The sequence below is a fragment of the Patagioenas fasciata genome, chromosome 8 (genome assembly GCF_037038585.1).
Source record: "Patagioenas fasciata isolate bPatFas1 chromosome 8, bPatFas1.hap1, whole genome shotgun sequence".
Taxonomy (NCBI): Eukaryota; Metazoa; Chordata; class Aves; order Columbiformes; family Columbidae; genus Patagioenas; species Patagioenas fasciata.
This window is the reverse complement of record NC_092527.1, coordinates 32,169,918-32,182,205: the sequence shown is the minus strand read 5'-3', so window position 1 is coordinate 32,182,205 and position 12,288 is coordinate 32,169,918. Positions and strand designations below refer to the sequence as shown.

Sequence of the window (12,288 nt, the reverse complement as noted above, 5' to 3'; positions counted from 1 at the left end):
TCAAGTCCCTATTCTAGAGAAACAAACTATGCAATTGCTGCAGAGCCTCCAGAAGGCCCCATGTTTCAGTGCAAACTGACCCAGGTCATGGTTTTATCCTGAACGTTCAGAAGGGTTTTTCCATCATCTCATCTGCCACCTCAAGTGTGCAGCCTAGCAGAACAGTCAGCTCTGCATGAGAAACCATTTTGGAGAAACACTGCAATAAAGATCCTGTTATGTTGAAGAGAGAGTGGGTGGGGAATCACAGAAGATAGAAGGGGGATCCTGACAAGAGAAAAGCGAAAATCCACAGCACTCAATCATTGCTATATGTCTGTCTTCTTCACTGTGTTTCTGATCATCTCTAAAGGTATCAGAGAGAAAGGATCTTGCATCACTTCAGTCTGTGCTTTTTCACTAAACACAACTCTTCAGCAACTTGGTTTACAAGGAGTTTTGTCTCCTTTAGATTATGCCCTTTTTAAACAATGTATTTTTGCAGAGCCACAAATCCTGTGAGATCTTCAGAAAATTCTGATTTCAGCAATTCTCCCAAGGTGTCTTTCTTTCCCTAGATCTATCTTTTGTTTAAGCTAAATTACTGTTACCAGAAGAAAAATCTGCCTTAATAACTCACTCCTTACCCAGTCCCTCAGCTTTGTTCTCCTTCCTTCTGCTGTATTACAATGTCATCATCACCAAAACCAAACAGATCAATCTAGGATATACAGAAAGACATTGTATATATATATATTTTTAAATCTGATCAATAGCTTTATAAACATCTTCCTTGTTCTATCAGGAGACGTAACCCTTCTGACAGACCCCACCACCACGCTGGCCTACCAGAACTGCCACTTCACAGAGCAGCAGGAGTCGCTTCGGTGCCAGGTGCCTCCTCTTCATACCACACTGACCACATCCTTCCAAAACTGCCACCTGTCTAAAATCTTCACAGACAACAGTCAATTCTGCTATCTGTACAACACACACCATTTAACTTCAGCCTGAATTTTATTTATTACCCTCTTTTGAGAAAATATTACACTACCAATGTTAATCTTTGTCCTTTGCTTTATCATGTTTTCTTTTAGAAGATGATGGGTTGCTGCTTATGAATCAGGTTTTTGGTAGGCATGTTAAAGGACTAAAAAGTATTGGTTTAGTTATGCCTTGCAGCTTATGAGAAGCAGAATACTGGTTTCTTGTTTAAATGCAAGCTATGACTCATCCCAGGCAGAGATAAGCTGAAACGCATACCCATTAAATAAAAAAACACAAACAATTTTCCAAAATAAGGATTAATGACAGATAATAACTATAAATTAACTTTAATCTTTATAAATCAAACAAAGCCCCTTACATAAATGTCCCTTCAATCTTTTCAGATTAAAAAAAAAAAAAAGAACTCAAATCAAAGCAGAAAGAGAAGTCACTTAGAGTAATATTTGGTATCAAATCAAACAGCTCCTTAGCAGAAACAGGAGTGGAGCTTAAAACATCACTTTAATTTTTTTTAATATATTTTCAGTTACTTTTTAACATCAAAGGAGTAGCAGATTCTTAATCCTGATACATTGAAACATCACCAGCTCTGCAAAGTGAGTCCAAGTTAAATCGCATATTCCAAAAGGAGGAGGAGAGCATTTTGTTTTTCTACTATTGTCTTGCTACTGCTTGAAAGAAACTCTGTGTAACTGTTGAATGGGTTAAAACAACAGTTTAACTGAACATGAGAAGGCTGCTGTTCGCAGACAAGAAGGGAAAAATCAGAGTCAGAGACCTAATAGTGCACAATTTTGAAAATTACAGTGTGTGTCAATAATGGAGATAACAGTGAAATTCAAAAGGAATAATCTCAAATAATACAGAAAATGAGCACCTGCCAGCCACAAAGCCATTAGTATCAGGGCTTTTATCTTTGCAACAGTTAAGTCTGGAGACACTGGCAAACTTAACGACACAGAAAATAAAACATGATGAAAATCTAACCAGGAAGCAATCCCCTTCACTCAGAAAACACTGCTGTGGAGTTTGAAAATAAATGCTTCTAGTGTGAAACTCACTGTCCAGATTGTTGGTAACAAACCTTGCAAGCCCAGCATAGCCACTACAGGGTCCAGCTGGGTTTGCAGGTGTGCGTAGCTGCTCAGGCCACAGCATCTTCATCAAGGGACAGACAATCCCAAACCTGAAGCAGCAGGCTCCTGACCAAAGATCCCAGATACAGGAGTTCCCCTGTACTGACCACCAAATGTGATCAAACGTGTTCTTCCCAGAAAGATGAAAACCAAGGCTTGTAAAACCGTGTCTGAGACACAGACCTGGAATCCAGTGCCTCGCAATGGGAAGCCCTGGAGGAAAGACCTTGCTGGGAAGGGTGATGGTTAAAAGTCGTCAACCTGGAGCAGGTGGGGACTAGGGAGCATAACCAAGACAGAAGGAGAGGAAGAGAGAGAGAAAGAGATGGTATCACACCAACCAGTAATAGGAAGACACATTCTGTAGAAGGCAAACAGCTTGTCAACGTCCAGAAAAAGGTGGCTAAAGGTGAAGCACAGGTAGTAATAATCCTCTCACTAGCAACATAAACAACAAAGCACTGGACAGTAGTCAATCCTCCTGATAACCCCACCACAGGAAGTATGGTTAAAGAAGTCGTCGGTTAAAGACAAGGAATCACACAGAGAGGTGGTATCCAGCATATCCTAAACCCATCACCACTCGCCAGCCCTTGTCTGGACAATAAACATGTAATGGTAGCTGTTGAGATCTCACCCACAGGGAGTTTGAAGCTTCAGTGCCTGTCCCACAAGCCTAAAAGTAGAAAACTATGGTCACAGATCCACGCAAACCTGGCTTAATGTGAGAGGACCAGGCTAGTGCAGGGAAAGATGGAGACAGCTTTGCTCTAAAGCTGTACTGAGGGCGAGCGGCATTTGCACTAACAATTAGATATGCAAATAAGCACATTGAAAATTAGTGACGGTTTACTGTTGTCATGGAGAAAAAAAGCACCCTCCATTCTGGGTCAGACCCAAGCACTGCTTGCTTTTTTTTTTTTCTTCCCCTCCCTGGTAAATAAAGCTGCAGAGAGCACTGGAAAACCCATGAGCCAGCATTTCTCAACAAGGCTCAACCTGGGACCAGAAAGGCTGAGACCTGGGGGAGACAGGAGCTTAACATAACCCAAACACAAAACCTCCCTGCATCACCCCAGCAAGGCAGGACCAGGACAACTCGACCCTCAAAAAGACCAGAAGGTAGAAGCACAGCTTGGAAGAAAACACCCACACAATGCAAAGGCCAAGCTGCTTCCCAGCACCGCTGCCACTGGGGGAGGCAGATATGGGGAAACTGTGCAACACAATGCACAAGGTACTCAGCTCTGATTCCCTTGAAGGTACATGGGAAGATCTTGTCTGCATGGAAATACACACTTGGCTTGAAGCCTCTGAGTGTCTTTGGCCATCCTTACAGTGGTCCAGTTCCTTGTTAAATGATGGCTGCTAAGAGGGAAGAGGAGGCAATCAACCTATTTAGACTCAGCTTTCCCACCCTGGGGGTTTTCTTCATAGCAGCAGCTGGCCAGAGCACTGCCTTTGTTCAAGGAGCCATAAAAAAAACCACAGACACCACCCCACCCCCCTAAAATCCCACAGAAGAGCCAAGATAAGTTTATAATAAAAATCCTGACAGAACCTTAACTATAGCATCCTGAATGGAAGGCGATAATCTGATCTGTGTGTGAACTAGCTCTCCTTGTCTCAATGGTATTTATCTTACTTTAACTCCAGTTACAAAAGGATTGAGTCATGTAGCAGAGCCAGCCAAGTAACAAAACTGCAAGGCTTGCTAAAACTTCAGATTCCAGGATAAACAGGCGCAATTCTAAAACAGGTTAGAAGAGAGAGTCTCCACAGGAGCACTGGTAGCCAGACCTCTGAGCCTGCGGACAACGGTATTTTCTTCTGCACTGCAGAGATTATCACAGCCCAGCGGAGGGGTGAAGGGAGAGGGTGCAGAGCACAGGGCTCTGCCCTTCAGTTCATGGTAACAAGTATCACCCAGGGCCCAAGAAACCTGATCCCGTAGCAACCTCATGTATGGAAAGTGCCCCAATCAGATTTCACTGTGTCAGGAGAAGAACAGTATTTACTCTGCATACAGATTAGTCACAAAACTGGGTCACTTCTTGCCTTTTCAGAGAGAGAGAGAGAGAGAGAGAGAGAAAGAGAAAAAAACAAAACAAAACAAAACCAAAACCCCAAACCAAAACAACAACCAAAGACAAGGCTTCTTTTTCAGATCTCATTGTATCTCCCACCCAACTTTTAAAACTACGTGATGCAGTGTGGTCATTCACAGCTGTCTAAGCTGATCAAACAGCACCTGCACGTGCAAGGTTAAAGCACATTACACTCACTAGGCTTGCATTTCTTAGAATTCAGCTCATTAGCTACTTACCGGTTCTTTTCTAGTTCGTTGTGCGTAGACCTGGAAGACAAACAAAAATTTGGATTAGCCACTTTTGACCTCTCAGCACCAAAGATCAGTCGCTGCAAGCTGTACAGATCCCCAGCGGCATATTACAGTGTAAAGATAAGCAAATACATACATCACAATTTATAGCTATAACCTCAGCCTCTCTGTCAACCAGAGATTCCTCCCCTCCTACGTCTGTATTTACCTGCTACCTGCAAAGCTGGTACTCTTACTGGTGCTATGGAAAACGTTCCCTGGAGACTTAAACGCAAACAAAATCCCAGAGAGAGACAATGCTTGTAACAGGGGACCAGAGTCAGCCATTTTCAGACCACTCCTAGCTCTGCCACCAACTCAGTAGAGGGCTGCAGTTATGTTTCTTTCTGTTTTAGTTTCTCCATCCACCCTGTAAAAATATTAGTATCATCTGCTAACACAGGAGTTTATGGAGCATTAATTTCTGCACATCAAACAGATGGGAACCTTCTAGCAGAACTGGCTCTGTAAGGACAACCCCCGGAGCCCTTTAGTAGTCACATGCCAGATTTAGCAAACCTAGTACAACTCCAGATACAGCCAGCATTTGAGCACAAAACGGGATGACCAGTATTGCCATGTTTGCAAACATCAGCGGCGCTGAGCAGCACTTTTAGGATGCCTGGAAACCCCTCAGAAATTGAACCAGCACTGCCACAGCACTGGCTTGCAGCAAAGCAAGTGACCCATAAAGTGGCACTGTGACCACTTCACAAAGGAGGGGGCTTTGTCTTTATACCTGGCTGCCCCGTCAAGCATGCTGCCCAATTTACAGGTGGCAGCTTGAAAATGAGACCAGCTAAAAACAAAAGGGAAATAGGCAAGTTCATTCTCCTTGTCTCTGTGGTGGCAGCACCAGTGGCAAAAAAAGAGCTGAAATTCTTTCAGGATTTCTGCTCTAACAGTGTTATTAGTAAACCAGGTACAGTTCTTAAGGATTATTTAAAAAGGATAGCCATTTATCCAACATTCCTCTTTAACAGAAGGTCATCTTAAAATAAGAGTAAAAGGAGCCCAAGAGCTTAATAAAAAGGATCTATTTTCTGTAATTTGGCATCACATTTCTTCCGGAGCTCTGAGAAGATTATCCTCTATCCCCCATCTGGAGAATCCCACAGAGAATTCTACAATTAGGGAACTGAATGGAGGATGCGCTCCAAGGGAAACCCTGTCATAATTAAATGCTTCTCCAAAAAAAAGGGAGGAGGAGTGCTTAACAGGTGTTAGAACCTCATTGAAGATGACAAACCGTGGATATCTGTGAAAAACAAGGTAAATGAGTCTTTGCTAGCCATGGCTGAGAGCTGCGGGTGGCCAGAGGAAAAACAAAACCCTACTGTATGTCTGTGCAAGGCACCCTGCGTAGCAGGACTTGGGGTACCCTAAAGGCAAGGCACACTATGGCCCAACTCCTAAAGCAAATCTTTCCCTCTTGATAAGAGAGGATCCCTTAGGTCTGATTCCTAGGAATCAGAGAAATGAACATAATATTTAGTCCAGAAAATTTCTCAAATCAAACCCACACCTCCCACAGAGCCTAAACCAGCAAAATCCATTTGTCCAGGAAACCTGGATGCAAATTAACCCACCAGGGCTGAGCTGTGGCCCTTTAAAACCACTGCCTGTATGTTCTTTGGAACATGCTTATTGTTCTTATTTACAGTATGTTCCTGCAGGAGACTTTGCGCTCTTCTTGGCTATGACATTAGCAGTTATAAAGCCAGAGAAATGCAATGGCTTGAATTCCTATATTATATCGAGCCAATTATCGAGGCCAGCACTGAAAGAACAAAGTTTGGCCCACTGCTGTGAACAAAATTAAAACAGCAGGTTCTCCCTACTCCTCTCACACAGGAGACTCTTTATTACCTATCTGCCTTCTGATGAACAAGACAACTGAGAGGGGTCACAGGCTTTTCACCACGTCAGGACATTTATGCTGTGACTTTTAACCATACTGGTGGCAAGGGAAAAATACCAACCCCAACCACCCCCAACACTTTCCCAATGAAGCTGAATGCAAAGGAAAGAATTTCAGCAATCCTGAATGAATCCTATGGGGATGTTACTGCCCTTACCTGACTGTACTTTGCTTAGTCTTATTGAGGACAATACGAAAAGTTTTCATTTTTCTTTTCATCTAAATTTAGGAAAAAACCCCAACAAAACAACAGCACTGCTTCCCACTACCACCATTCACTAACTTTTATTTTCTGTTCCCCTTTCCCTTTGCTTGGACAATGGATACAGAAAAAAAAAAATCCCTCTTCTGTTCATAATTCATTTCATTTTCTGTAGCTCTTGATCTAGAGATTAATTTTCTCCCCTCATCTTTGCGCTGCACATGTTACTAAGATTTATTTGGAGTTAAACAAGGACAGTGCTCTCAGTGAAGTGGAAAAAAGTACTGGAATCTCTATTGATACTACATTCAGAAAAAAGATTGTTCCAATAGGTATAGAAACAAGTGTAACTGAACCTCTTTTAACTGAGCTAGTCTTATCATCAGCTGAGAACCTAGAGACTATCACCAGACTGAAATCAAAGCCCCATCCTTGTACACCATCACCAGCATTTTGATGGGTACAGGACGAACACCACAGCTGTAAACTACTGCAGCACTCAGGGAACGTCTCAGGGTTACTTGTAGCACACTGTGTTTATGACAGCAAGGAACTGGTGCGTTCAGTGTGATGCTGCTTTTCATAGTTAGTCAGAGCCCGTGTCACCCAGTGAAATGAGGACACCGTGTCAAGCACGGACCACAAACCAGAGGAATTCACATCTCCGCTGTCAGGCAGACGGGACAAGCAGGACCTCGCACCCACCTGCAAAGCTGAAACCGCAGCCACGCGGGTATGGACACGCTCAGAGTTGAAAACAAAAGCCCAAGTGCATTGCTCAAAACCTCAGCTGCAATGTGTAAGTAGCTCAAGCACGAACTGTCCACAGGGTTCTCATTTAAAAGTCAGGTTTCTATAGCAGTCAGTTCTTTAACATTAAATTTAAAACACCCAAACTAGTAACTACTCCTAAAAACTGAGGGAATATTATATAAGCAGAAGGATCCTGCTGACTACATTTTGAAAACAGCTTGGGAAATGATCAAGAAAGAGTTTTAGAAGCTTAACATAAAGAAGCCAAACAAACAACAAAAACAGCAGAGCAGTTCCCATCACAATTTTAAAGAACAAAAAGCTGAAAGAGAAGAAACAGAAGTTTATCCCTCTTTAATCCAGATACCTGAAACTGTGTACAAAATAAGAAACAGGGAAGCAGCAACTGTCAGTCACTCTAATTTAAGGTTAGATTCAACAACCTTTTTGAGCCCTGAGTCTGCCTGAAACCTTGCTACCCAACACTGTAACAAGCTGTTGCTGAAACAAGCTACACTAAATTCCTCCAGTGAATGAGACACTGTAAATGATTTATCACTTTATCCCATTTTCTGTATTTAAATAAAATCTCTCCTACCATGGTAGAGGCAGCCAAACTTTCCCTGAGCACAGGTACGCAACAAAACAGTGTCAGGGACAAAGAAGCTCTAAAGAGCACAGAATTCATTTGTCATTGGGTTTTTTACTGTAATTAAAATCACAAAGCTGCCACATGACATTAAACACAGCTGACCTTTCTAGTTTACACATTTAATATTGATAAATAGCCCAATGAATGCATTTGCAGCATATCTGCATTTCGGTTTGACTTCTTAGTGAGGTAACTATGTTTTATCAGGAAAACACAGCCCAAGAGTCCTTGTCCCATGCAATACACAGATGGTATTTAGACCCAATGACCCTGTCATCTCCTTGTACCTGGTCACCCCCCTGTCTGTATCTGGCTCCAGAGGAGCCCAGGACTCCAAGAGCTCCATCTTGATCACAACAGACACTGGTGGCTTAGGAGATGCTGCTGGTCGTAAGTACTGTCAGGAAAAGCGGTCGGGAAATAAAAATGACCTCTCGCAATACATGTTCTTAATGCCAAGACAGAGGGAGTGCTTCTCCTCCAAATTCACTCACCCCACTCTGCTTTAGCAAGAGATTAATCAGCACAGAAATATTCTATCAGCTTGTGCAAACTGAGGCACAGTTACCTAAATCATGTTTAGCAAAACAGCAAGAACATCCATCTGCAGACCAGGACAACCACTTTCTGTTTTACTTCCCTCAGATTCAGCCACCTCTGGTGCTTATGCATCATCACACCACTTACAATCTCATTCTTCATTTTATAGACCTTCCCCACCTTTAGGCTCTGTTGACACCTATTCACCTGGCCACCAAATTCCCCTGCAGGAAATGCAACCTTCATTCCCCAAGCCAAAATCAACCACCCTTCTGGAACCAGTGAACTACATTACTGCTCTCTCTTTTATGCAAGTTCTTCCTCAGAAATTACTCCTATTGGAAATAGCCAAATGACAAAACAAATAAAATGAAAAGGAAGGGGGATCAACAGCTTTTTTCAATTTTAAATCCACCTGTGTCCACAAAACAAAACTTACTGGCTGAAGAAGCACAGTGTTTTGCCAGGGTTTCAGGCAGCAGTGGATCAACACTAAGCAGTCTACGAAACCAACTGCACAAGCCATAGTCTGGGAAGCCTATGGAGAAGCTGCACCAGTAGTAACGTGTGAGGCTTTCAGACAAACAACAGTTGTGCCAGAGTCAAACCTTCCTGCCCAGACGGAGATGCTTGAGGACTAAGTTTCTAAGAGAGGTGTGAACCCACCTCAGCCCCAGGAGGCCCAGGAGCCTGGCTCTTGTGGGGCTGCACAGGAGCCTCCAGAACCCAGCACCTTACAGTAGTCAGAGCTGCCAAGAGCTCCTGCAGTGAGGACTGGGACACAGCTGAGCAGGAGATGGCAGAGCTGGAGCAGAAGCCCTTCTGCTGCCATCCTCATGCCCTTTGCAAGTACCAGCCTCAAGTACAACAAGAGCTTCACCTCAGCAAATCTAACAAAACATTTTCCTTCCAAGCGATGCTAGAGACAAAAGTCATCTTAGTCATTACTGTCCCATAATCCCCCTACAGTGTCTGGCCTTGAGGTCCAGAATAAATGCTTCTCCATGAGGAGCTGAAGTGAGGTGCCAGAACAGACTGTTTCACCTTCTCACTGACGCCAGTGGAGATGCACCAGATTAACCTGGCCCCAAACTCTGGCTAGTTTTTCTGTCACTCTTAGATGGACATGGTATCAGATTCCTCCCAAGGCTCTGATCAAAGCTGTTTTCCCAGAATCAAGCCAGACTCCTTCCAAAGTTCACATTCTCCGTCTCCAACAGAGAAGGCAATGCAGCCATACTGGCATCTGTTCATGTTTATTCATCTTTAGAAAAGGTGAAATGGCCCCACAGTCTGTTTTGAGCTCAACACGGGGAAAAAAGCTCCATACAGTTCACAACTGCAGAAGGTCACCTGCCCCTGGCTTTCTACACAGTATCTTGAAAGCCTCCTGCAACACTCAGTCAAAAACAATTTGAAAAGGTACACCAACCACACACATCCCTTGAAAAAGTAAATGTCTTCCAAGCCACCTGCAGTATTTACACAGCGCCTCTCAGTTTGGTAAGTCTTCCTCGTAACGATGATTTGTTCGCAACACTTCCGAAACTAACTCTTCCCTAATACTTCTATGCAGGGAGGACAACAGCAACACACAGAAAAGCTAAATGATTTTCCCAAGGTCATACAAGAAGCTTGTGTACTTAACTTGGGCTCCCTGAACCCTGGGGTAAGGTGTGGATTTGTGGGGTGCTGGTCTCTGAAATCCCAGAGAGACATCTAATAAGGACATTTGTGCCATCTGATTCTTGGGTCAAAGACAAAAAAAACGACAGAATCATTGTAAGCTGCAAGTGAGAGAGTAGAGAGAAAAACAAAACAAAACACACACACACAAAAAAACCAAACCAACTCAAACCTAAACCAGCACTCCTATCTTGCCCACTTTCTACCAAGTGAGCCAACCCTGCTCTCAGACACCACTGTACAAGGTGCCAAAGAAGAATCTAAAACTGGGATCCAAGCACAAAGTAATATTAGGTTAGTGATAAAACTAATTTGATAGACACAACAGGTGTAACTCTCAGGTAGGGAAGGAACTGCAGCTGCAGTCCCAAAGCACACTGTACATGTTCTGCTTTTTCAGCACAAGGGAGGAAAAAGCGGAAAGACAGCTTGTTCCTGCTGAGCACCGTGAGCCTCTTCCATTCCCAGAGCTGAGCTCCCCCAAACCACAGCAATGCCCCAATAGGCAGCACAAGGTGGCTCTCTGCAGGGGAGGGGTTTTCCAAGCCAGGTCACAGAACAGCAAGAATGTTGTTTCACATTCACTGCTGGAATCTGGGTCCAGCAAAGCAGCCCCCAGCTGGCTTGCCTCCCCACTGCACAGGCTGGGAGCCAGTGCTGATGAGGGTCTTCTCCTGTGGCACCTGAGACCCTACATGCAGAGGCTGGTCCCAGTTCCAAGTGCTGGGGGAAAACTGCCCCATCTCATACACTCCCTCACACAGGCCCCTGCACAGCCAAGAGGAACCACGTTTGCTGAAGAAGCAGCTATTCAATATTTTGTTTTCTCCTCATTGTTCAACGTGTGGCCTCAAGCCAAGCCCTGCTCTGAATACAGAACCGGTGGTTTCCTTACAGGCTTTTCGACAGGCTCACCGAGAGCAGTGGCTGGGCAGTTCACAAGCATGTTTATTGTTGAGCATCCTCACCTTCCAAATCGGAAGCTGAGAAAGAGGGAAATCAGAATCAGTGTTGCAGCTTCTTGCCCCTCAGAGTGCCTCTATGAAGGCCCCGAAGGGCCTGGTTTTCTAGGCTGCTTTACAAACTCAAAGCACAACTCCCACTGGTGGCCCTTACAGCTCTGCATCATCAGCACTTCCACAGCTCAGACCCCAGGCTCATACCTGGAAAAAATCACAACACAAGGAACAGACTTATTTGGGGTCTCCTGCGACAAGCCAGGCTGAAGGGGACTTGCTGACTGTAGGCAGAGCTGCTGACAGGGGCCAGGAGCGAAGTGAGTTCTTCAATGTACTATTTGCTGTTCCGTTCATCTGCTTTCTAACTTTTGAGACTAGTGAGCAAAGGTCCTACAGAAACCACCTCCTTTGCTTCCCAGCCCACAGCTTATCACATCAGAAGGGGCTTGTGCACACAGATCAGATACAAAGGCTGACTGATGTATGTTCATTTTGGGAGGTACGTTAGCAATTTCAGTAGGGAAACCCTGGCCCACCTCCCTCAGACATACAGCAGCCAACATTATCTACAGTGATTTAGAACCAGGCCAAATTCAGGTAGATTCTCACAGGTCCAAAAAAAGTATATCCTTTGCCTTCACCATGTCAAGATTCCTGTCTATGATCCTTGAGGCAAGAGAGTTTGAGCTTTTTGTAGACAGACTCTTGACCTTTTTTTTTTTTTTTTTTTTAATACATTGACAAAACCATGTTTTTCAGGACCTGGTGAGGAGAAATGTCAGGTGGCTTCACCATGGCACGCCCACATACAGAGAAAACCATGGCCCAACATGAGGACAGGAAAATACAGACACTTCCTCACACTAATGTCAGGTGTGCACCATCCCCCAGGTCTCTCCCAAGTGCTACTTGGGAAGGACAAACTCCCCACATGATCATCATAAACAGATAATTCAAAGCAAAATGAATTATTTAAGTAGAAGGAGGCACAGACTTCATCCATCCCCTGCTAACACCTTAATATCTCTGTTAATGAAATTCCTCTGTTGAATATTGAAGTCTATTACACAGC

At 44.0% G+C, this 12,288-nt stretch overlaps 1 protein-coding gene across 2 annotated transcripts in view; it reads right to left on the bottom strand.

The window, feature by feature from the left end:
• Nucleotides 1–12,288, bottom strand: part of MXI1 (MAX interactor 1, dimerization protein) — a 56,203-nt gene that overhangs the window by 24,486 nt on the left and 19,429 nt on the right. For both annotated transcript variants that reach the window (XM_065843708.2, XM_065843709.2), the window contains exon 3: nucleotides 4,450–4,479. In XM_065843708.2, the coding sequence (XP_065699780.1) occupies nucleotides 4,450–4,479 (30 nt within the window). The remainder of the gene's footprint in view (nucleotides 1–4,449; nucleotides 4,480–12,288) is intronic.